At 40.0% G+C, this 26,176-nt stretch overlaps 1 protein-coding gene and 2 long non-coding RNA genes across 4 annotated transcripts in view; 2 read left to right on the forward strand and 1 right to left on the reverse strand.

Moving 5' to 3' along the window:
• Positions 1-13,590, reverse strand: part of LOC144687662 (uncharacterized) — a 66,527-nt gene extending 52,937 nt beyond the window's left edge. The window contains exons 1-2 of the long non-coding RNA XR_013578190.1: positions 12,530-13,590; positions 12,310-12,413 (exon numbers count right to left, since the gene is read on the reverse strand). This is a non-coding gene — a long non-coding RNA (uncharacterized LOC144687662). The remainder of the gene's footprint in view (positions 1-12,309; positions 12,414-12,529) is intronic.
• On the forward strand, positions 4,559-12,274 carry LOC144687661 (uncharacterized). The gene is made up of 4 exons (XR_013578189.1): positions 4,559-5,154; positions 7,360-7,469; positions 9,286-9,535; positions 11,297-12,274. It is a non-coding gene; the product is annotated as an uncharacterized LOC144687661 (long non-coding RNA).
• Positions 13,591-14,661: 1,071 nt separating the features above from the next.
• Positions 14,662-24,380, forward strand: tbx3a (T-box transcription factor 3a). Of its 2 annotated transcripts, none has more exons than XM_078554041.1 (7): positions 14,662-16,477; positions 17,665-17,932; positions 18,989-19,135; positions 20,581-20,657; positions 21,063-21,226; positions 21,765-22,429; positions 23,134-24,380. In XM_078554041.1, exons 1-7 carry the CDS (start codon positions 16,086-16,088, stop codon positions 23,593-23,595), a joined length of 2,175 nt encoding a protein of 724 aa, XP_078410167.1. In that variant the 5' UTR covers positions 14,662-16,085; the 3' UTR covers positions 23,596-24,380. The 2 variants fall into 2 exon arrangements, with proteins under 2 accessions (XP_078410167.1, XP_078410168.1); XM_078554042.1 differs by lacking the exon at positions 14,662-16,477 and adding an exon at positions 17,203-17,276.
• Positions 24,381-26,176: the final 1,796 nt, after the last annotated feature.

The following is a 26,176-nucleotide window of genomic DNA, read 5'->3' on the forward strand; positions in this document are numbered from 1 at the left end:
TTGTTGCTTCGAGAGGAGCAGTGCACGACACCAGGAACTGAAGCCAACTGCTGCATACACGTGAACGCGATATATTGGGTATTAATTCAAAGCGTGATGTTACGTGGGGGATCGACTGGGTGAATGTTGGTTAGCTACAATTGGAAACAATGTTTATGAGGATGTCGTTCAGAATAATCAGACCCGCCATTTCATAGTTCCTGGGCCTCCTTGATGTATCCCCCAAGTTCCAGTGGACTCATATTATTGGGCAAAGGAGGGGCTTTTAAATATTGACAAGCTGAAATTAATTTAATATCTGCTTCATGCGCAGCCAAAATTTACAACAAATCATATTTGATGGTCTTCCGCTCAGGTGGTCAGAGCTATGCTTGGCTTTGCCAGCCAGTTATTACCTTGCGTATTTTCAATCAGCGACATTCGCATTCAGTAAAGCACCTCTGTGCTCTCTTTGTTTCCTTTCAGTTCTAGCATGTAGGTTATTCCCTCATGCATTTTCCCCATCTGTGAATGGTTTATTTCCTTTTATAATTTTCCTAGTTTAACTTGCATCCTGCTTGGATAATTTGCGGAAATTAACGCCGAAAATGTGGCTCCAGTTCTCAATGTAACCGAGTTTGCTTTTACATTGATCGTGGAGTTCAGTACTGTCACCTGCACAGCTTACACATTATGTGACTGTCTCCCGTGGACTCTTCTGGGACGGTGCCCAGTATTCAGGATTAGCGTGTAACTTTTTGGGACACGTGTAGAACAGTTATCATTGTATTTAACCTTGTTTCAAAGTGGGAAGCTGAAAACCCCGAAAGATAAAGGAAACGTAAATTATTGACGAAAATGTGAAATTATAGTCTCCTTGCTGGCTTTCCTCCAACTACGATAAGACTTCTAAACCATTTTAGTGAAAGCTGGGTGATGTCTGTCCTTTTGCAGTAAAAACACTGAAACAGACCTGTAACGATGTGATATTACAAAATAAATTGAAAATGTTTACTCCCCACTAAACATAAAACTTCAAAGCTTCGCTACAACAATGTCCACTCACAGTAACGTGTAGGATTTATTCATCTGTTGTGCTCTTTACACATCTGAGTTATTTATGAACAGGGGGGGGGGGGGGGGGGGGAAGCAATATGTGCCCTTAAGCTTTGATTTTCCTATAAGGCACTGGAATCATTGTGCTAGTTAATAAGTTTTGGATTAAATGGCCCGACTTTAGTTTGTTCTGTCTTTGGAGTTGCCTTATCATGTTCCAAACTGCTGGGACTCGTGTCTTTACTGATCCCTCCCACATATCACCCCCAAACAAAAGTCAACTTTATCTGTTGATACAGTGCGAAGCGTGTGTCCACGAGCACGCTGAGATTCTCTTATCTTTAGAGCAAGTGTCTGTCCTCAGTCCCCCACGAGGTGGGTGGAAAGAGGTTGGGAGGGGGCAGCATTTAAAGAGATATGTCTTTATTTTTTTAATGCAGCTTTTTAAGAAATTAACAAGACTCCCCAACTTTGCAATTACGTAGAGCCAACTCATGCTACGATTATGTGGAATCAGTCACCATTTATTTTATACACTAGCACCCTGGGTCCTCCTCAAAATAACTTGGAGGGCCATGCACTGAATATTTGGAAAGATTGAAAGCGTCATGTCCTAATTGTTGTTTTGGGTGTTAAACAATTGACCAAAAATACAACATTTGATCTTATACAAAATACAGCAATAGTTTGTCCACGTCTTTTCATGTATCTGCTCTTTCAAACTTTGGACCCAGCTGCCTGAGAAACTATATCAAGTCAATAATTTGGAACAAAGGAGTGCATCATATGCATGTCCCTTTGGAAACCAGCATTACATCTGCTTCAAGCAGCAACATGCTAAAGTGGGGACTATTTTCTTGATAGGAATGCGATATTCTAAATCATTTAAGGCACTAATCATTTTCTGATTGCTATGCAAATTCGGAAACTTCAAAATTCATTGAATATGTCTCCATGGAATAGAGAGCGCTGTCAGCTTTCACAAGTTTAGCCTGACGGAAAATTTTCAAGCAGCTTTAACATAGTCTTGGAGTAAGTATATAAACTTATGTAATGTTGCAAGACTTTTCTCCATAGGTGGAGAATTTATCCCCACAGATAATAGATGATAGCTGGGGAGTTATGTTCTAGAGGCAAGTGAAACCTTCGTGGTATAAAACTTGCAGGTAAATATGCATTTCGAAGATTTGTAATTGTTCTGGGAAAATAATGGAATCTGCAAAATCCAACAATATAAACAGACCGAAACAGCTGGGCACTTACATCATTCGTGCTGTAAATGAACAAAGGAGAGATTAGTAACGGGCTGCATTTTTTTTGGAGATTGCCACGAATGTGATCATATTCACGAGCTTTGACATTCTCCTTATTTTCTGTGTTATAGATCTTGATTGCGAGAGCGGTGTAATTAAATCCATTATATTGCTAGAGGAGGAGAACTCCATCCGGACCTCAGCCGCTGTGGCCCCTGTTAAAGCTGTTTTAACGTTTTAAGAATTCAAAAGTTGGAAATAGCAGAAAGCTAGAAATTAATGTTTAGCAGTTAAAATGGTGCCGGAGTGTAAACAACAATAAATTATTGTTGCAGCTGAACAGTAAGTCTGAAAGTTTTCATTCCTTCGCAAAGCAAAGCTGCATCTTTGTAAGTCTTTCTAGGCTTCTTTGGATTATCAGGAGCTCTGGGCAGTCAGTAATATGTTGTTATTTTATTCTTTATAATAATTCACATTTTTAACATCTCGCTTATCATTGCGCAAGTTTGAAGTCTATGAAGTCTTAGTTGTTGATGTAAAGATTTTAAAATGCTGCATTTTGACGTGCCCTTAAAATTATGTGTCCATTGAGTAAGCAACTGAAACAGAGTTCATTTTAGCCCTCGTACATCATGTCAAGTAAGATAGATCCAAACATAACATTCTTCATTATTTATTTTACATTTACAGAGTTCCTAGATTAAAAACATATTTGACGGCCATGGTAATTATTACATCGATATGTTATATGCTGAAAATATTGCTTACTCTTCTCTAACATTAAGTGAATATGATTAATGCAAATTACAATGACTGAATGCCAATTGAAGTTTTATTCTATTAAGGAGTCAGAAATTGAAAATAAAAGAGTAGAATTTCCAGGTCCAAGTGCACTGACTTGTAAATAACAACATATATTGTCTCTTGCGGTCGAGCAATAAGTTCTAAAGGACTCAGTCGTGGATATGTGAGACACTGTAGACATAAATCACAAAATTATATCGGCCTAGTTGTCTTGTTTGCATGAATAACCTCTCTCTCTCACACACACACACAATTTACATACACACGCAGAGTTCTCGATGAGTTTTGATTTACAAATGCCTTCACTAATATTAAATAAACTCGCTATATGTGTTTCTCTTCTCACGATTGGTGAGTCATGCTTTTTAATTGTACGTTTCCTTCAAGTTGAATTCATTGTCATCAAATGGTGAGTGGCCGAAGTTTTTCTAAATTAATAAATAATTTGACAATTAACACATTAAAACCGAATTAATCGTCATGCAGACTCTGTTTTACTGATCTATCCTGGAAGCTTGGTGAATGTCTTGTTCAGTGGCCTACAATGAGCCGAGACACTGCTGATTGTTCTGCATAAACTCCCCTGACTTCAACAAAAGCAAAATCTGTCCTGGTAAAATACTAACTCGAGGATAAACATGATATAGTGCTCAATCAACAGGTAGATATATTGATTTTGACAGTGACATTCGAAAGACACTCGAAGTAACATTTCTAAAAAGTGTAGGTACGAAGACTTTTAACACAGCAAAGCTCCAAATTGCAAATAGGATTATGTTGCGTCTTGTTAGTGGGAGTGTTAAACGGTTATTTTGATATGAGTGTAGAAGCTTCAATTGAGCATTTTGAAATGAGTTTCGATAAAACTGGAAGCATTACTCAAATGATTGGTGCAAATCCTGAAGCTGTAAGATACACGTTACAACATGCTTTAATGAAAATTGTCGATGAGTTAAAAAAATAACATTAAGGCCATAATTCTGGAAAAGTAAATTGAAGATGAGTCTGTTGGTAAATATTTGAAGAAAATGTTTCAAGAAGTGTAGTTAGATAAATATAGGGAGCTTTATGGGATTATGCTACTCTGGCTGGACGAAAGACAAGTAATGAATGTCTGGTGAAGGACAGTGTTAGGATGTCAGATGGTGTTTTCCTGAAACCTTTAAATGACGGTGACAGTGGGGCATTAGTTTCTCTAGCCTCTCATGTGCTTACTGATCCAGAACGGTTTGGTCTAGCTTAATGGAATCATTAGGCTACCTGTGTGTGAATACGGTGGCTGAGTGGGCCTGGCTCCACTTTGACCAATATGATGAATGTTTTCAACAGCCCTATAGGATGGCAACAGCCCTTGCGAAATGGTAATGTGTTCGCCCTGCACAACAAATGCGACGAGTTGGAAAAGAGGGGTTTGCAGTTGAACAGGATTCCGTTGGCGTCTGGTTAATATCTGTCACTGAAATGTCCATTGGGTGGGACACTTGGGTAATTGTGTAAGGGTTATTTGTTTGGGGTAACTTTAACATAGATCACTGTTGATGCTGTCAGGGTAACCACCCTCTATTTGGCAATAATAGTTCAGCTACGCCCCTTTAGCAATCAAGATCTAGAACAAGAAAACACAGCAATTATGATGCGTATTTAAAAATAAATATTTGTCTTTCTTCGCTAGTGTGGTTTCTGGTAATAAAACGATACGTATGTTATTAGGTTGCTTAGATCGTCTCGTCTATTTAAAGTTACAAAGTATTGCTGATGAGTCCCAGACAGACTGGCACCAGTGGTCATCTCTGTAGGCAATAGGTCTGTCAGTTTAAGTCATAGGACAGGTGTAAATCTCGTTGACATTCCACATTTCCACCCTGTGTCCTTACCTGAAGCTAAACTCATTTATTACTTGGAGAAAATCAACTATATTTCTTTTAACACGCTGATCACATGTAACACTCTGCTTCGTAATGATGAAGTCCAGATTCGTGATAATGAAGTTATTGCCAGCGTGTTCGAGGCAACATTGCCGAATGCTGCAATTGTATAGCCTGCAACGCCGGCTGAGCAACAGGTTAGTCTAGGACTTATGTATAATCTGATAATAAAAATAAACTGTAATATTCCCACCTCACCGTTTAACACACATATTTGGATGTGCTTTTGTTGCTATTTATGGTCTTGATTAGGTCACACATAAGAACTCACGACGGGAAATCGGCATTTCAGTGCTTTTAAACATTGGCATTCCCACACTGAAGGAGTTAATTCTGCAAGTGCTAGGAATTAGTCCATCCTTTAAGAGCTTTCACCCAACTTGCCGACACGTTTCCTCAATTTTTTACAGTATATTATCGAACATAAATTAATTAAAGAAGCAATTAAAGGGTTCAGTGCTTATATATATTACATTTTATTTGGTTAGAATACTTCTCAAGTTATTGTTGGGTTTGAACCTAAACAGTGGCCCCGAAAGTATTAAATACTCAAGAAGAAAAACGCTTGTTTGGATTTAGGTTCCGTCAACTTTCATTTTAATGTCGACCCTTTAAGACTAATCAATGTATGGATACAGTTAGTTGCAGAAGGTAACTATGAAATAATACAATCGTGAATATTCCAATGTTCCATTTTCTGAGCTAAGTTTATTTCAAGAGTCATGTGTCGCTATTATAGTATTCACTTATTATTTCCCTCTACAGGTTCTCCGTTAGTTAACTATTGTTGTTCACTCATCTGGTGCTTCCATTGCATTTTAACATGTTTTACACCTAAAATCCTCGTGTGTTTGCGCTTTTGCAACTCACTTAAATGGGCCGTGCAAACGCCGTAATCATATTCGGTACATCAACAGAGAAATCGGTAACGGGTGCACTTTTGTGTACCGAGCTTTTTCCTCGTCTCCCTCCTCCATTCCTATTGACCCCCCCGCCCCCGGCTCAACCCAACACACACACAAGCGCACAGCGCTGGATGTGGACCTGGAACTAGCCCCTGTCACGTGTGTTGTTTAACTGAAACTTCTCAGAACACAACCACATTTTCTCCGGCCATTGTCTGCTGTAACAGTACAAGAATCGCCAGCATTGCATCACTAAGAAGAGTCTAATTACAGCTACGAGATAAACACTTCACATTTATAAGGACAATAAGTTCCTAATTGTGCAACAAGTCCACTACAGAAATATAATTGAAATCTCCCTTTGAAGTTTTACATATCAGGAGCTCTTAAAAAAAACTAAGACGTTACATGCAATAAAGTTTTTTTTAAAAAAAATAAACGTATACTTTGTGCTGCAAGTAAGCGAGTCCAAACACTGAGTGCCCATGTTGATTATGAATTGTTCCCAAAGATGTGCTCAGACATGAGATAATGAGGGCTGTGATCGCCCAGATCCCCTTTACCTTTTCCCAGGATTGAAGCTGTCGCCAGGGCACAAAACGACAGTGTAACAGTGCACCACGCTACTCACATCCAATTTGTTCTGTACTCTGATCTCTAAATCCGCACTAACAAAGCGGTACTCGGAGACAAATCATATAATGTTCAATTTTATTCATTTTCGACTAATTAACTGGAATCCCACCTTCTCTCATATAGTCTCCAATTAATTTGCAATGTACGTCAGAGGTCGTTAGACTTCCAGTGAACCTTTGTTAAGATTTTGTCTTTCTCTCTATATTGATCTTATTAAGGCATTGCTTCTTCGTGCAATAGGTCGCGGAGATTTTTTTTAGTGCCCTGGTCTTTAACTTGAAGCTTTGATAATAGGATTCGTGTCTGGGCTCAAAATTTAAAGCGGTGTCGTTGTGGTTTGGGGGTGGGGGGGTGGGGGAGAGGGGGTAGGTCAAAATACAGCGCTGTCGAGTAATTCAGCGGCCGGATAATATCCGGTACAGGAAAACAATTCTCATTTGAAGAAAATCTAATTAACACGTGGATAATTTAGATATGATCGTGCAAACATAAAATATATCTTATGCTGGAAATGCATTCTAAACACATGCTAATGAGTTTAATTAGCATAAATGTACAGTCATACACACTTTGAAGCCAGCTTTGCTTTGAATAACGTGTAATACCCTAATTAAGGAGAGACTGGGAGTTGCTGATTCGCCTCCACTGTACGTAGCAGGGGATGACAACTATAGAGTTTATATCAAAAGATTATTTCAGGCTTCATAATGAGGCAGAACATATGTTATAAAAGTAATAGAAATATAGCAGCCGTTGAAATGAGAATAAATGCAGCTTTTCTTTCCCTTTTTACTGATCAAGCTGAGGTGTAACACAATAAAATCGATTTTACTGACTATATCGACTTCAGCTTCGGACCGTATGACCTTTGAATTGATTGACGCTAACCTGGTGAAAACGCCATTAAAGAGGTCAGTCTATGAGTTTTGCTTGTTATCCAGAAAGAAGGGGACTATTAAACAAAAAGCAAAACATGCCAGGACTGAAGAATCGGCCAACGCTCTAACCAGTGGAGACAACCTGAGTCCACTCATGCCCAAATTTAAGTTTTTCCTTTGAAAGTATCGCCCGACAGAATTCCAAACTATAAAAACCATACCAGGTTTTATCAAAATGTTACAATTTAAAGTATTGGGACTGCCCAGCCTCCATTTTTAACATTGCAATTGAAACCGTTGAAAAATATATTAATCAGTTTGATTGACGTTCATATATCATCGGGGCAGCTAAATAGCTCCATGGAAATTATAGTCACACTGGCAAAGGGCGAACCTACAACAGAGAAATTGAACTTCGGATGAACTTTTTTGCATTAAATGGACTTTTGCATGGAGCTGAAAAACGCTGAAGGTATAGCAAGTTTGATACAAGGGGCACTAGCAAGACAGTGGCTAGATGAGAAGGCTGATTTATATTTTCTAGTGCGATTGACACGTTGATTTTTTTAAAAAAACTAACATAACTATAATATTCTACAGTTGACTTTTCGCTTATTAAAAAGACGTTTTTTTTTATCAGAGAAATAGAAGCAACAGCAGAGGTAAATTTGAACGTACCCTGTTAAATCTTGGGTTGAATAAGCAGGGAACCCAAAGACAGCGCCATCAAGCGATAGATAGCTGCTATTTCTCGGGGGAGCAATTTGACCTACGGTGGCTAAAGAGGTACCACAGGGCGTTTTGGCGCTGTTACAATAAGAGATATGTACATCTGCGATAGGAGAGTTAAAGCACAAGGCTTTTTTTGAGCTCAAAGTATCCACGCCAGTTTAGTATTGCTTGTCCATTGTTTTCTATATGACGAACGATTGCCGTTATTTATAATATTTATATTTGCATAAGTATATGAAATATATCATTATAAAACTTACCGTTGACATTTCCATTTCTTTCAACATTAAGTACCAAATACTTAAGCATTTCTCCAATGTGACGTTTGCATTTTGTTCTCTCTACAACTAACAACACTATATTCGACTCAGATGCTTTTCAGTGAATACCTGGACTTGTTACACTTATGAAGAATGCTGTTCTACTTGTCACACATCTAAACGACCGATATTTACACCTGCGGAGTGATGATAGACCTAAGTACATTGCAATTAACTGAATTGTAAATCTTTTCCGTATGTTTTAAAAACACGAGAATCATCTGTCTTTAATAAATTCTAACAACAGGCTCTGCTGCACACGATGTGGCAGGCACCAATCTGCTTGTTTTACACAATTTGTGCAAAGCAATGATTGCAAGAACGGTGCTCGAGACCGGTGGCTAAAACGGAAGCAAAGTGAGAGTTTTCGTCAATTCTAAGTTTAATGGTGGAAGCGGGTTTGTGAACATTTAAAGTGACACTTCCATAAGAGCCCCTTTAAATATGATCCTTAAATAACGTTGTTCCTTACAACACTAACTGCCATTGATAACAGTTGAATCACTTGTAACTGCATCCTAAACACGTTTGACATTGCCATGAAATGAAACGCTATCAGTACACACGTTTCCACAGGTCACCATTAGAGTTGCTAACGTAAAAAAATGGTATTTGCATGCACGGCACGCGAGCTAATTTGTTCTAGGTATCAGTTAATGGTCACTAAAGGTACATAAACGTTACCTTTGCCTGTTTATGTAAGCGGCTAAATGCTTACTTGCTGTGTAAACGTTCAGATCTTTTTCTGGTGGCTAATTTATATTATTCTTCTTCACTTACTTTAATGTTTTCAACAGCACGTGAATTACCACCTTATTTATGATCTACCTTTCAAATTATTCTGGGCTGCATTTCGTAGTCGACTGCAAACCATGTTAAGAGTATATTTCACTTCAATTTGTGGTAACTGACAAACAGCATATCAGTCAACAACGAACAACATTATGATGCACTGTACTCATGCTCAGTGCGAGATCTGCAACATGTTTGCAACGTCAGTCCCTATTATATGAACAAAGACGAGAGTGTCGAAAGTTAAACGATCAGGTATGAATTTTACTACTTGGCCCCTGGTTGTTTACTGATTTCTGAAATGTGCTTTAATCCTTACTATCAATTTCTGGTCGCATTAGTAAAGGGTTATGCATTGAAGCTTTCTGCTCCTTGGTAAAATGGTCCGAAACAAAACAGTGTCTATCAGATTCACATATTTAAAAATTACATCAGTTGTCTAAACAGTTAACCTCAGTGCGCACCACAGTATTACCTCAGGGCATATTACGTACTGCAATTTTAATAACGAATCTCTCGCTCCAAGATTTTTTTAAAATCTCACTCCATCAGGCCAATGATGAATTATCAAGTATTTTGTTCCAAAGTAAATTATTAAATTATTATTAAACCCGAAGTACTATGATTATCAAAAGCTGCACAGCAAAAATCAGCTACATTTCATATTTTAGAGGTATTCTGAAAAATAATGTCATTTTTCATACTAGAAATATAGATTCACCGATGCATACAGTATAAATAGTGCAATACTGCAAAATGCCACTATAATCTGTATAATCCACAGATTAATCTTAAATACAAGTTCAATCTTAAATACTGGGACTCTTGAAAAAAAATAACATCACAGTCACATTGAAGCATCATTACATTTGCTTATGCATTCAAATCACAGAGGGAAATATTAAATGCTGAACAATATTTGTCCATACAATTGAAGAAAATGCTATAGTGGATATGATTCAAATATTTAGTTCAATTTTACCTTCAAATAATCACAGATGATAGTAACTATATTATTTTTCTACCACATTTTACTAAACTATTCTGAATCAATGTATTAAATAAACAAATTTCTCTTGAAATCGGCCATTTAATTCATGCTGTGTTTTCTAATGGTTGAATGTATATGTATTTCCAGAAACACAAACACTTATTATTTGCTGCAATGTAGAGTAGCGAGCAGGAAGGTACAGATTGTTTTAAAGAAATAAACCTTGGGTATTTAGAGCTGGTTGGCTCTACTGTTGCCCATCAACTAATAATAAGGCATTACCACCCTTTACCACCCCAATGGGCATTTCAGTAATCCATTGCTGTAATAGCGTTTTATCCCATAATGTGCTGGGGTAGGAGAAAGTATGAAAAGAACCTACCTATATGTCAACAATAAAAAAGAAATAAGACAGATGAGTGGAAAATAATGTGAAAAATAGTTAGATAGACAGACGAACATCAGAACCTTTCAATTTTGCTATATCATCCAATCAAATGAGGCCTTGCAAACATCTATATGAATCCAGAGTAAACTTGCAGTTTCAACTACGCTACCAAGTCTATGCATTTCTTAAAGAAATATCACTTTATTACAGTTTATATGCAGAAAATGTTTGCTAGGAGGAACACTAGTGACAACATGTCTCTTTTTACCACAGGCATGCATTTTTGTCTCAATATTGAACAATACCAATGGCGATTTTGAAATCACTAGGACATAATCAGCGAGGTTTGAACTCTTCAGCGTGCAAAACTTCTGGAGAGCATCTACATATCACTGTTCAACTCGAGGTTGATAACGTTTTACATGATGTGTGACAGTTACTGTGTATGTTAGAACAAAAGAGAGCTTAGTTCCTTGAAAATTAAAGAATATCACAGGCGGGGGAGCAATGGCTGATCCATTTATAAAATATGCATTCTACTTGTATAATAGAATTATACCACAAATTTGAGTTACGTGAAAGGTCGATTGATGCCCTGAGCAAACTTTTCTCAAATTGTTCTTTCCTGTGCCTTTAGGGGGAAATCGATGATGTATCTCACGCTAGGCGCGTTGTTAACAAATCCTCTCCAATAGAAGACTCAGATATGTCGCCTATTTGTTTATCATCAATGCCATCAATCGTGATTGTCCGGTATCCCAAAAGGAGACTGAAGTATCTGCGCTTTAAGCTGATTGTAATTTTAGGAAAGGGCAATACATATATTGTGCAATGTTGGTGTATGTGTGTGTGTGTTGGGGGGGGTGGGGGGAGTGGGGAGTTGCAGACTCCATCAGTTATTTACATTTACAGACATGCAGCAGTCACGAGGAGCTTAATATTTCACCATTTGCAAAGTATAATTGCTGAAGCCTTTGGGGGAAGCTACAGAAAACTACTGCAGATGCCAGCGACGGCCAACGCCAGGAAAAATCTTTAAGGAACTTGGCAGAACTATGATCGTGAGCAAACGATTCGCCATAAAATGAAATGGAAAGGCGTTCAGACAAGAGAACAAAACTGTAATTGCGTTTCACAAAGCATTACGCTCGCTCATTGCTTGTGTAATATTAAATCAGTTGGTGTAAAAAGCGCACGTATTTGTAAAAGAAAATCTGTAGCAAACATCAGAGACTTGTTATACTCACCCTGCCCTTCTGTTAAAAATGTTAAACACCCCCGTCGAAGAAGACATTAATTGATTACCTAAAACCTACATCACATCTGCTTAAAATTTGCTCAGTAAAAAAAATCACCAATAATTGCTGTCAGTTCTAGACAACTAAATGCATGCAAGGCCACGTGTACTTTGGGCCCGCATCAATGCAAATAAGCACTGAAACCCTCGCAAAAAGTACATCACGAAGGTTTATTCCATTCTCTCCGTCATATCAGTGTACATTCTCGAAATTATCCTAACAATGAATTGCGATGTTCCTGTCACTTACCTTAAAAAAAACAATTTGAGAACTTCAGCACGAGCTGACTGGTACGACTACATGCAAACATAATTTGATAGTAAAATGCGATTTTAAAAAAAAGACACCTTACAGTTTCATGTGGTGGGGCTTGTCACATTCGATCTGCAAGAAGCGCATCACCAATAATGTTGCCGGCAGTTCTTAATGTATCAGCTTATTCATTGTACAGCGTTTCTGTAGCAAAAAGCACACAAAGAGAGCATTGATACAGTAGTTAGCTACCTAGAATAAGTTGCCCAGGGAAACTCCAATTAGTTTAATTTCCACAAGAAAAAATATTTTCAACTGACATCTCATCGCAAAGTCCAAATCATTATTTGGTTAAAAATGTAATTAGGACTGTTAGTCTTGGATAAATGGAAGTTGGTCATTATCCGAAGGCTATTTAGCTATTTTGCCAGGAACATGTTCCTAAATGAAAATTGACAAACGGATGATCACATGTAACGTGCGGAGGTTTGTGAGCAGCATAAACCTGTTGGCGCCAGTGTCGGTCTATAGCCTAAAAATTATGCTGTCTGGAAGGAGACAACTTTTGACGATCCGCACAAAATTCGTCCTATGTCACTAAAACAGTTGATTAATAATTGAAGTACCTGTCAAGAGAACGGCGCAGAGGTCACAAGCTGCGTTTGCCTGTTTTGTTTTTATTATGAACCCGAGCAGGATACTACTTCTAGAAGTTAGAAATTAAGTTCATGAACTTTATCACAGAGTGCTATATTTACCATGTTAGCTACAAAGCGGAAGCCATTATGGTATAGATTAGCTATAGGAAAGGGCCAGTTTCTAAAAAAAAAACATCTATTAAATGTATTGAAGGAAAGATGTGGTCATAAGGACAATAAAGGGAACTATTTTGATAAGGGGAGGGAAAATTGTAGTAAATGGCGAAGGATAGTGAAAAGGGCAGCGAGTGTGTGAAAAAAGACGAGTTGGATGGACTCAAGGCAGAAAGTGAGGTGGGATTGGGAGCGGGGAACAATATAGATATTTCAATATGAAGGCCAAATCCAAGTTGCATACACACTGCTATTTGCTACCCGTTCACTGCAACTTGCTCATATAGCAAGTTACGATTTGAAAGTGCTAACAGCTACAGTCATTGCCTTTATTTGCCAGAAGGAACGACTTGCCTTTACAAATATGGTCCTTTCAATTGATAAACTGAGGGAATATCCACAATAAATTATTATGACAGTTGCCACAATGTAATATAAAGATGTGTTTTGATTATATAGCTTAGCTGCCTTCCACCACGATTTCCGATGCTTGAAGACTTTATGACGTACAGATACATAATTATTAGCTCTAATCCATCAGTTTCATACGAACTTTACAATACGTGCTACAATACCTCAACTGAGTTATTTCGCGTGTATGAATTTATTGATATTTTAATATTTGAATTACCCACATGCTAGAGAATTCTATCACCAATGTATTGATAAAAGATTAAACATAGAGGTTACTTCATTACGACTGGTCGCCATCAGAACAAAATAGGGACCACAGCATAAAGTCAGACCAGTATTTAATCACACGTTCGGTTAAATTGGAAAGGGCTCGCGAAATGTGGCTGAACATTTAGGAAAGAATAAGCATGTAATCGGCACTAGCTGGACCTCACACATGCTAAGAGAATATTTACACGAAACTTGCCAATGTAAACGTGCCCGCCTCTTTCAGATAAACAGTAATCAACAAACCTCTGTATCATTTCGGGCTATTGCTCTGTCTGCTTATAGCTAATGAAGTGAGGTGTCTGGTTGCAGAGGCACTACAGAGAGACTCGGTGCTGGCGTAAATGCTTTCAAAGCCATTTTAATTTTCACATCAGTGCACTTACTAGGTTTTAAGGCTCTGACGGCTAACAAGTAGCTTGCGGTATTGGCGAATGTTTAACTAAGATGGCTAGCCATCAATTCCCTTTTGTTTGCTTGCAAATTAATCATCCTATACGTAGTTGGCGCCAGTGTAGATTTATCACACACAGGAGGGTGAATGAGTCGGGCGAGGAGAGACAAAGAGAGTTCGCACCTTCCTGCTTTTGATCCTAGATTAGTGCACCCTCCCTTCATAATACGAGTCTCTAGGGTGCTTAGCCTGGGAGGTCAGTCATAATTGGCGGAAGTTAGTGCAACCTTTCAAAACGTTACATTATAACGCATAATTCGTAAATATTTATTACTCAACCGCGATATTAAGAGAATATGATTATTATTTTAAAAAAACTATATCAGAATACGATCCGGTCATTTGCTTCTCTTTAGGCAGAGAAAAAGAAACAGTTATAAAAGGGACGTTTAAAACGATAGTTATTATTTTTAAAAAAAGCACAAATCTGAGTGGGATCTCCCTTTGTCTAGATGCCTGCCAAATAAAAATGTACACATATAGGTTCAGGGGAACTCGCCTTGAAGTGAATCTGACGACTTCCAAATCTCCACACAGGTCAGGAAAGCGCCGTGCTTTTGGTATCCGCGGCTTAAAGAGAGGAGGAGGAGGAGGAGGGAGCAGGGGGTTGGTTGCGGTGGGGGGGCGGGGGGGGGCAAGGACACAACACGACAGAGAGAAGGGGGAAAGAAAACCGGGAATAAAATGAAACGTCGTCAGATCGCAAGCTCCGACGGGGGGAGATTAGTGGTGGCCAGAGCGACTTTCTCGTCAGGATATACTCACAGATCAGAGAGGCGATATTTTGGGTTTAAAAAAAAAACCCGAAAAGTGATACGAGACGCTAGTTACAGCTGAACGTCAGCAGCCTGGCGCCAAGCGCCCTTAAACATGTGCGTCAAAAATGCAATGTTACAAGAGCTAATCACTTTAGATGTTCCGCTCCTATCTCCGCGCATTTAGCCGATGTGATTGCTTTGCAGTTACAACTTTTTTTTTCTCCCAGGGCTTTCAGTAAGGGAGAGAGAGAGAGGGGAGAAAGCTATGTCCTTTCTCCATGAAGCTGCGGCAGCCCATAAGGCGCCATGTCCCGATAATTAAATCACCTCGTTAAATGAGACTCCTTTTTTTTTATGTTGTTGAAAGCATCGACAAGAAACAAATAAAATTAAGACACTGGACATCTCGCGGCCCTTCTCCCTCTCCCCCCCCCCAACCACATTAAAATGCAGAGATCACAATCTGCGGCAGGCCGGGAGGATAAGGACAAGACAAGCGAACGACAAGAGGACGCCCCCACCCCCCTCTCCCCCCCACACCAAAATCAGCATGAATATATGAAAAAAACGAATGCTAATCGCCGGGCCTGGCATTTGAAGGCGGCGGCGGATTAGTGTGAAGGGAGGAGTGTGATGTTTCCGAGATTGCTTATAACGGCGAGAATGGGACAGAAGGGGCTGTCTGGCTGAGAGTCCGGCTGGCCTGTGGACAGACACATGATTCTTTGCCTGATTTCCTGGTAGGCGATGGTGGGTAAAGGCACCTGAGACGGCCCTGCGCCGTCTCCATTGGCTGGTGCCCCCCTCCCTCCCTAATGATGTTGACATATTCACACGGCTGAAGTAGTGATGCTCGCTGTACGTTACAGTTTCCGACACCTTCTTTTTATAACTCATCTATCCCCGGCTTTAGTTGTCAAAACCACGCCTATGGAGCCACACAATTGGTCCAAAAGCGTCAAATAGCCAATCAACAGTGCTCAGCTATTCGCAACACGCACACATACACACACACATCCAGAAAGACCGGAGTTGACTGTTTGGGGAGATGCGTCTCGGCTCTGCCACCACCAAGCAGTCTTACTTTCAGTTTATGTGAAGAGCAAAAAAAATTATAATATTAACAATGATGCGCCTGTAAGCGACAGTGCGAGAGAAATCCGGGGAGTGGATGAATTTACCGATGAGAGAGCCAGTTATTCCGGGGACAAGTATGGCTTATCATCCGTTCTTACCTCACCGGGCACCGGACTTTGCGATGAGTGCTGTGCTGGGACATCAGCCTCCTTTCTTCCCGGCTCTCGCCCTGCCTCCGACCGGCTCGGCCGCTCTCACACTCCCGGGCGGACTCAGCAAGCCCGTTATGGATCAGCTTGTGAGCGCAGGTGAGGCTGGGATCGCTTTGTCGGCAATGGGCCACCAGCCCTCGCATCTGAGGCCTCTTAAGACTCTGGAGCCCGAGGAAGAAGTGGAAGACGATCCGAAAGTTATACTCGAAGCTAAAGATTTGTGGGATCAGTTTCACAAGTGTGGCACTGAAATGGTTATCACCAAATCTGGAAGGTACAGCGCACTTTTCCATCCAAGAGACCAATGCCAACCCCAGTGATTCGAGACCATTCGAGTTCTTTGAATATCCAGCCGTGATTAGTTATGATACGAGATACTATATACATTATATATATTACAGCGTTGTAGCATTTAAACAGGCAAAATAGATGTAATTGAGAAAAGTGGTCAGCTGCATTAGCGTCTAATCTGTCAAGGGTTTTTACAACACTTCCTGTGTAATGATCCATTTCGATGATACAGTTTGTCTCCATAAATGTAATCACTTATTTATTGAAATAGCATGGACATAATCCCAAAACATTTCGTCTGCATCTTTGTTAATGCGGCGGAACAATTCAGATGGCTATACTAATAAAGGGCACGGCCTCGGATCAAATATTTAATTTTAATAAATGCTAATGAAATTAATTTAAATAGGTTCTTCCTTGTGATAGGGAAGGTCACATGTGTTCTGCAGAGGGCCGATTGATTAACCGGACTTGCTGAAGTTCTATTTATCCATCCATTTGATCCGAGCAATAACAGGATGGGACAAGTAAGCCGCGTTGTAAATAACGTGCACCGATTGTAGGATTAAGGCTCCAAACGGTACTTAGTTTCAAGGGTTGTCTGGGGTGCTGTGTGTTGCATTTATCTCGTGGGAGGGGGGGCGGGGAGGGGGGAAAGCGTGTGGCAGATTATTTTCACGACACCTGTGATGGAACATTTTAACTCACGCAGAGTTTTTTTTTATGGCACCAATTGGTGATTATAAAACCATAAACGTTGAGTTAGCCGCGGCCTTATCCAGGTGACTAACGCACTTATCCCTCCGACAGGGTTGTTTGTCATGTTTGTCTTAATCTTACCAGGAACATTAAAATTTAAGCTAAAACATCTCCAGATAGAACCTACTGGTTCACTATCGTTGTCGTGCATCTTTTACAAAGAGCAGGATTCTGTATATATAAACCTTAAACACTTTCAACAAGGCATCTAATGAACTTTGCTGCTGTCTAACAATACTAGCACCACTGAAATGTGTTGGCTCCAATATTTCACATAGTAAATACCTGTGAATCAAAACCCCTGGGTCAAAAATTTAGTATTTTTACCTAACTCTAATTTGGCGTTCATGAGGGTTACATTACTGACAGTTTAATGTACCAAAAAAAAGTCAATTTAATGTTTTCTTGCAGGAGAATGTTCCCGCCATTTAAAGTTAGATGCACGGGTCTGGATAAGAAGGCCAAATATATTTTGCTAATGGATATTGTGGCGGCAGATGACTGTAGGTACAAATTCCACAACTCACGCTGGATGGTAGCCGGAAAAGCTGACCCTGAAATGCCAAAGCGAATGTACATTCATCCTGATAGTCCCGCTACTGGTGAGCAATGGATGTCTAAAGTCGTCACTTTTCACAAGCTGAAGCTGACAAACAACATTTCAGATAAACATGGATTTGTAAGTTTGATATATTTACTTATGAATTAATTTCCAATTGGTCGAATGATTTAAAAACCTAGTAACCAATGAGTGATATGCATTTACTTTAGCCGTGCTCGGTTAAAATACTACAATATTTCCCCATTCAATTTTTTTTTAAGTAAAAGCGCAAACTTGTGTTGACATGAGGGCTTTACAGGGTTGTGTTTTTATGTATTATTTTCTCCATATTATGTGTTCTTATAAACTGAGGTACTGTGTAGATCGGCCATTTTAAGTAACTGGGAATGCAAGTATTTGATCGTTAGGATAATATTTTACAATTTTCTATGGTACTGAAAGTGATAAGGCTTAGTCACGTGTCAACTTTCTCAATTTTCGGTTTGTAAATCTCGGAGTAATAGACAATGATGACTTGTAGTGGAAAATATTTGAAAACTAACACAATTTGGCAAATCTGCAATGTATTAAGCATTATGCTGGCTGAAGAGAAAAAAAATCCAGCCACTGTAATAACAATGACGATAGCAGTAGTTCCGTTAGTCAACGTATTTTAATATGACCTTCAAAAAGCAGTATACTAAATCAGTTGAAATGTTTATGCTTATACATTAGTTATTTACCATTTAACACATACCATTCTCAATTTTGACATGCATGTCAGTGTTTGTGAACTGTCTTGCCGGTTTACATATATATAGGGATAGAGAGGCACACACACATAAGCAGATATATGTAGATAGGCGTAATATATTTCTAAACCAGATAGATTTAATTTTGCAAGTCCTCAAACAAGTGGGGGAGGCCACAGTGCAAATGTTACCAAGCCGTCAGCTGTTCATGCAGAGGGACGGATTTACACTCCTGCTGAACTCTGTCCCTTCCTGTAAAATATTTTTGACTGGCTATTAGTTTATATTGTTGCCGATCAACCATTAATTAGCAGTGTGCAATTAAACAGCAAAACGATATACCACGTTTAGCAGCAGCCTGGCTGAATCTGAAGCAGTCAGACCATGTGTACAACTGCACTCGCTTTGGTCGAGTTGTAATTGCTTGATTTATTCTCTTTAGACTATTTTGAACTCCATGCACAAGTATCAACCTAGATTTCACATAGTTCGTGCGAACGACATTTTGAAACTTCCTTACAGTACTTTCCGGACATACGTGTTCCCTGAAACAGAATTCATTGCGGTGACTGCGTACCAAAATGATAAGGTGAGTAAATAAAAAGTAAGCTCGTAATTTGCAAAAACGGAATGTTTCTTGTAATATACATGTAGATTGTGTAGCTTAGTTTATTCTGAGCAATGTAATTTTAATGGCAATCTGATTTAATCTGCAAGAATGCTTGTTGAATATGCTGCACAGACGAGGTCTTATTTAGATTTTATGATTTGTTTTGTAATGTCAGTTTTGGCGTGGGCTATCTTATGCGGCAGTAGTCACAACGCTCTCCTGTATGCATATGCTTGTGTGGGCTGTGGGCTTCCATCAATTTGGTTGTGCGAGGTAATAGGATTTAATAGATTTCTAAACTGTTATTAAATTACAGTCATTTAAAAAATGAGACATTTTGTACTGTTAATAGGCAAAGCAAGCTCGCCGAAGATTTTTATAGATTTTAAGTCCAAGTGTTACATGGGAGTATTGTGCTCATTTACACGTTCAAGCCTCGGAGGATGAACAATTGAGTTAATTATTGTTAATCATTTCTCCCCAGTAGTTTTTAAGGGACTTGGAACCCCTTTGTTGGAACTTAACTCCTCATCAGACTTCTCGCTAGTCAGCGAATCTTATTAATAAGAGTTACAATTAAGTACATTGTCTGCAGTGAGTAGATAATTCTTGACCGGCGCACTGTTGATTAAGGGGAGTCTCGGAGAGAATAAAACTGATAACGAAAAGGGTGCTAACATGATAAATGAAACGACGTTAACAGGCTGGGTGTTGGATTGTTTCTCGCACTGTATCATTATTATCTTCAGTTCATTACTTAAAGGACAATAATTCCAATCTAGTTAAATTCTCGATCCTATTGAAAGGAGGATGAGAAGGGGCAATAAAGTTACTGTTGACTTATTGTCAATAGCGGGCACATTATGGTGCTGACGCCAGACCAGCTTCACCCTATCTCTCCCTGATAAAGTGCCTGCCTGTCTTGTACTAGCTCACACGCGGTTAGCGTGATTCAAAGATGCTTCATTTGGGGAGAGATTTTGCACCTTGCATTTTCACATTTAGTACAACCAATACACCGCGTTAAATGGCAGTAACATTGAACTCAAGTCATTGCGGTGTCTGCACCGATACATTCTTGCAGTATGCTTCTATTCAGTGTTGGCTCAAACTTTAATGCGATAATTGCAGAGTTAAAGAGAAGGAAATGTTATAGCTACAGGTCAGGTAGAGACGGATAATAGATTGTAGTGAAGTATATAATGCGGTGGCTGCTTTAACATAATTCGACATTTTTTACTCTAAAAAATAATCCGGAATAATAATACAATGATAAGTTTATGCTACTGTCTGGCCTCTGCATTTCACTAGCAACTTGCAGCAGTGTTATTTGGAGCCTGCGCATTTCCAGTGAAGATTGCAGTTGATGCTGTATTATATCGCAAAGCAGCGAGAAATATTAAACTTACAATTTTTACATCTAGATAACCCAGTTAAAAATCGACAACAATCCATTTGCCAAAGGCTTTCGTGACACGGGAAATGGGAGAAGAGAGAAGAGGTGAGTTGAGTTCAATTCAGGTCTATTTGTCCATGGGTGGACTATTGGGCCTTGTTCTTTTCATGATGTTAACCACAATCTGATAGAGCACTGTCATCGTCTCAGTAGCACCGAAAGGAGGAATGAAGACTGCTTGTTGCATGTTGCTGCAGTGCTCTGTCTTTCGCCTTACTTTTGATGTTTGCTCCTGGTGTCATCTTAGCTGTTTAATTTTTTTAGAACATGCGAAAGTAAATAAGAAAATAAGACATGCCCACAGAATCTTGCTGCATAAGTCATGACCCAACATAATCATAATGCGTTCGATATCCAGGGTGAGATAAAAACTGAAAATGACAAGGGGCAGTTATTTGATAACTAAAAGCTTAAGTCATTGCCCCTCCTGCTTTGTTTTTTTTTAAACAGAAAACAGTTGGCAATTCAATCCCTCCGAGTCTATGAAGAACAGCAAAAGGGTAACAAAGAGAATGGGACATCGGACGATTCTTCCAGCGAGCAGCCGGCTTTCAAATGCTTCGGTCAGTCCACGTCCCCCGCTCTTTCCACTCCGGGAACTGCGAACTTAAAAGGTTATTATTTTGTTACCTACACAAGGTGCTTGTTTGTTCTTTTTATATAAGGCGCGACTAAATTTGTGTTTCACGCGCACATTAATTGAGTGCATGTTTGTATTGAAGATCCTTATCACCTCACCACCGAATAACCCAGGACTTCAGCACTACTTTTACTGGCTGCTCCCCTGGTGTACAATGAGGTCACCAGAAACGATGACCACTTGTCTGCACATTCTAGATATTTTGTGGGATTTAATAGCTTTTAAAGATAATTAGAATTAGAAATCTCCTTTCAGAGAAACTACATATAACAAAATAGCATTTTCTGTTTTAAGTGCAGCAATAAGAAGCCAAAAAGACAGAATTTGGATTCCTTGCACCTAAATTGTCATTGTCTGTATTTCAACAGTGTTGTCATTGTTTTGGGATTTGTCATTAACTGTGACTTTCCCTGGGAGCCGGCAATCTCACTAACTGTATGGCTACCAAAAGTGCCAGAATATTTTAGCTGTCTGTCCTTCTGTTTTTGAAATCGCCTTCTCCTCATTTCCAGGTGCTCTGCAAAGCGATGAAGAAGAAAGCGACCTGGAGAGTAAAGAGGACCTCGTTCCGGAAGGGAATGACTCAGGAAAATTGTCGACCGCCAGCGAGGAGCGAAAGGAGGAACGCAATTCCGCCAAATCGCATCCACGCCCATCGGACTCTGTGAGCAGAATCAGGGAACATGAAAACTCCAGGACTGATAAGAGCTTGACGGATTCGCAGCAGAGCCCGACAAACACATCCTCAAGCACCAGAGCCCTTAATGGCGAGGGACCCGAGATCAAAAGCCCAGTTCGAGACCATCACCAGAAAGCGGATGATTCCAGTGTTTTAAGCAAGGAGTCCTATTCGCCCTTAACAGTCCAGACGGATAGTATCTCACACCTGAACCACGGACACTTACAGAACCTCGCCTTTTCTCATAACTTATCTGGCCAGCACTTCTTTGCCCCACTGGGCGCAGGACATCCCCTTCTCTTGCACCCCAGCCAGTTTGCTATGGGTGGGGCCTTCCCAAATATGGCAGCAGGTATGGGTCACCTGTTGGCCTCAATGTCGGGCACCGCGGGCGGGATCAGCGGCCTGGACACACTTGTTTCCGCACAGCAGGGACTACCTGGTGGATCAGCGGCAACTCTACCGTTTCACCTCCAACAACATGTCCTGGCCTCTCAGGTAAAGCTCCACCCTCCTCCTCTCTATCTGAACCCTGTGTTATAGAAAGTTACTTCTCTTGGTAGGTGCGAGACTAATATATAGGACATTCAGGCTTTACTTTTTCGGTCATTTTTCAATGTTGAAAAGCAAACTTTCGGAGGGCAACATTTAGAAGTCAGCCTGGTGAAGTATTAATCATTTGAAGCACAAAAAAAACACATGAAGTCTCTGACTTTCGTTCCTAACGACACCCAAAGAATAATTTTAAACGCTAGGTGACTGATACATGATATTAAAGTGAAAGTTAAATGAAAAATATCGAATATTGCTCAAGGTAAACTGTCCGACTGGCTGGCTGGGGAGAATCAACACCCGATTTATATCTTTCAGATATTTCACTTTTTCTCTCTGGCTGGCTGTCTCTCTGAGCGACCTGTAGGGGAATAGTAGAGATATTTGCATATAATTACAGGCCCTTTTGTTGTCAGGAACTTTAAAGAGCCCGAAGTGTGTACTTTGGACAGAAGTTTTAAAGTGCTCTACAGTGCCTACTTTCATTTTAGGTGCATGTCGGTAAATCTTAACACAAGTCGTTGCGTTATTTCTAGGTCAATTGATTACTGAACGCGGGAATCCAGTCTAATCCATCCATTCTTTATATATATCAGTAATTAGCATCAGTTGTTGAGAACATAAACTAACTCCTCTTGTTACATTGACAGGGCCTTGCGATGTCACCTTTTGGTAGCCTTTTCCCCTATCCTTACACCTACATGGCCGCTGCAGCCGCGGCTTCCATGCCTGGTGGAGTCCCATCATCTGTCGCGTCCTCTGTGCACCGTCACCCCTTCCTCAGTGCAGTACGGCCTCGCTTGAGGTATAGCCCTTACACGTTCCCCGTGCCCGGGATGGACACTAGCAGCTTGCTGACCACCGCCGTTCCAACCATGGCCACCGCAGGCGAGACGAAGGTGAACAGTATGGCAACCAGCCCCGTGTCAGCCGGCCTGGACTCGGGGTCTGAGGTGAACAGCAGGTCCTCGACCCTCTCCTCGGGATCGGTCTCCCTGTCGCCGAAACAGTGTTCAGAGAAAGAAACGCCCAACCAACTCCAGAACATCCAGCGCCTGGTCAGCGGACTAGAAACCAAACAAGATCGGTCAAGCAGGAGCGGCTCCCCTTGATAGGAAAGGTGATATCCGAAAGCCAGGAAAAGGGCTTTGCATGTCACACACGTACAGCCTTGTTTCTTTTTTAATGCTAGTGTAGAGCCTTGATATTATCGAGTTTCCCAACTTATCAAAAAAAAGTAGCCGAACAGTGGAAGATGGGAGTCTCCAGGCACCATCTCTAGTTTCGTTTGTAGCCGTCAATCTGCTTTTCATATATATGCAATAACAGAAAGAAACGGAGACCTATTATAAAGTATTTATGTAATTATTTGATAACATGTGTAAATATACTGAAATTAGAATACTCGAAATTATACTTTAATTTATTGTTGGTGTACATACATCTGTATATAAGGCTCCAAGCCTTTGTTCGTGCCTCATAGTCATTTCAACACAACTCCTTATTAACTAGAGTGCCCACATCGTTACCACTATTTTACCTAGCAATGTGTTATCATGCTACATTAAAACAAAACCTTTGTAGATTCCGAGTACAAGACGTGCCATTTTTGTTTAGCTTTTACCATTGTTTCAGTGTTAAAGTGCTACTGTCTAGAGTAAGGAATAAGAGCTCACCAGTTGCTTGAGAAGTAATGAAGACGCTTTCGGGGGTTTTTTTTTGGTGTGTCAAAATGAATGGAAATTTTATGCTTACAGCTTGAAAGTGCCGAGAGTTGAAAACAAAATAAATGAAGGTATATTTTGTGTTATAAAATGTTGAAAGTTCTTGGTTTTCTTGTACTATTTTTGTTTTCGCTTTGAAGTTCTCAAAAAGTTTCAATAAATTTTTATCCAAGTCTCTTGTCCCAGTTATTCCAATCACATTTCCACTCTGTTACACCAGAGCCGACAAAAGAGGAGGTTGGCATGATAATTATGTGTTTGCCAATTAATCGGGCACTTTTATTGTTCACCAATATTGTTTCCATTTGAGAATTCTCACAAGTGATGTCACCAAACCGTGGAGTATTCTCACCAAGGGTGATGCTTCTGTCTGTACCCTCTGTCCCTGCCACCCCACTCACTTACATAGTCTCATTCCCTACTCTGTTACATAGTCTCATTCCCCACTCTGTTACATAGCCTCCCCATTGTGGTACATATCCTACCTTCACACCCCACTCTGTTACATAGTCTCATTCCCCACTCTGTTACATAGTCTCATTCCCCACTCTGTTACATAGCCTCCCCATTGTGGTACATATCCTACCTTCACACCCCACTCTGTTACATAGCCTCCCCATTGTGGTACATATCCTACCTTCACACCCCACTCTGTTACATAGCCTCCCCATTGTGGTACATATCTTCACACCTCACTCTGTTACATAGCCTCCCCAATGTGATACATATTCACCCTTCACTCTCCACTGTGTTACATACAGTTGCGGTACATATCCTCACTCCCCTCTGTGTTACATAGTCTCAGTCCCAGTGTTACATACCCTACCTCTTACAAGTGTGTTACATACTCTCCCCACTGTGTTACCTAGCCTGACTCCCTTCCATGTTACATAGCTTTATTCTCCACCATATCAGTGATTTGCTGTAACTAATAAAATTTAAGCTCATTTGACACTCCTGAATGTCTCTTTCAGATCATCATGTTGCCATTGTATTTCCACCCTCTTGCAGATTATTCACCAGTGTCCCAGTGAAAAACCTGTGATGAAAACTAAGCGTTATTTTTATTTTGACAATACAGTTCTTTTTAAAGAAAAACTCCCAACACTATCCCCAATCTCATTTCTTCATATAGTGAAACATCTGCACTTGTGGTTTGAGGAAATAATCTGTAAATTGTCTTAATAGTCCCATCTGCACTTGCAGGATTCATTTGCTATCTCCTGTGGTACATTAGTAGAAAGTCAAATAATTCCCTACTTTGTTCCCTGCCTAACAAAAAGACAAGGCCTTCACAACTTTCTCGATACCATGCTTCTGGAATTGCAAAGTAGTTTGTATTTGATCTAAAAGGAAGAAGGGTCTAATAAAAATGCTGTGGTCATATTAGGAAATGCAAACATATGTAATGTCAGAGGGAAATCAGCAAAGCCAAAGGGCAGCCGGCCTATATTCTGCGTTGATTGTTTTCTTATTTATGATATGTAATGCATGCCGCAATTGGTTTCATTTTAAAACCTGTGACTGTTTAAGGAAACAGATTAACTAAATCCATTGAGAAGTCACCCCTCTTTCAAAAGGGCAGGCCACAAAAACTTCTGAAGTGAGCAGAATGTGAAGTGGAAATAGCGTCTACTGACCTGTTTACAGTGACGTTAATAAATAACCAGTGCGGCGCTCGTGGATCAGAGTAAACAATGTGCAATAGTACTTGGATTATCCTAGCATATCACTCACCTGGCGCCTCCGCTGATCTGATCTGTGATTTCAGGAGCAGCAGTCCAGCCACCGCGATTGATTGCTCGGGAACCTTTTCCTGGTGACTGAGCGCCATCTAGGGGTTGGCACACTGAATAATCCCAATGACCCGGGCAGAGTGTAAAGGTCACTTCTTGGCCAGTCGGCGTAAAATTCATTACAGGCTTGCCTGTCTGGTCGTATAATTGAGAATCATTTCATTTAGCTGCAG

This window comes from Cetorhinus maximus, chromosome 12, assembly GCF_964194155.1.
Source record: "Cetorhinus maximus chromosome 12, sCetMax3.hap1.1, whole genome shotgun sequence".
Taxonomy (NCBI): Eukaryota; Metazoa; Chordata; class Chondrichthyes; order Lamniformes; family Cetorhinidae; genus Cetorhinus; species Cetorhinus maximus.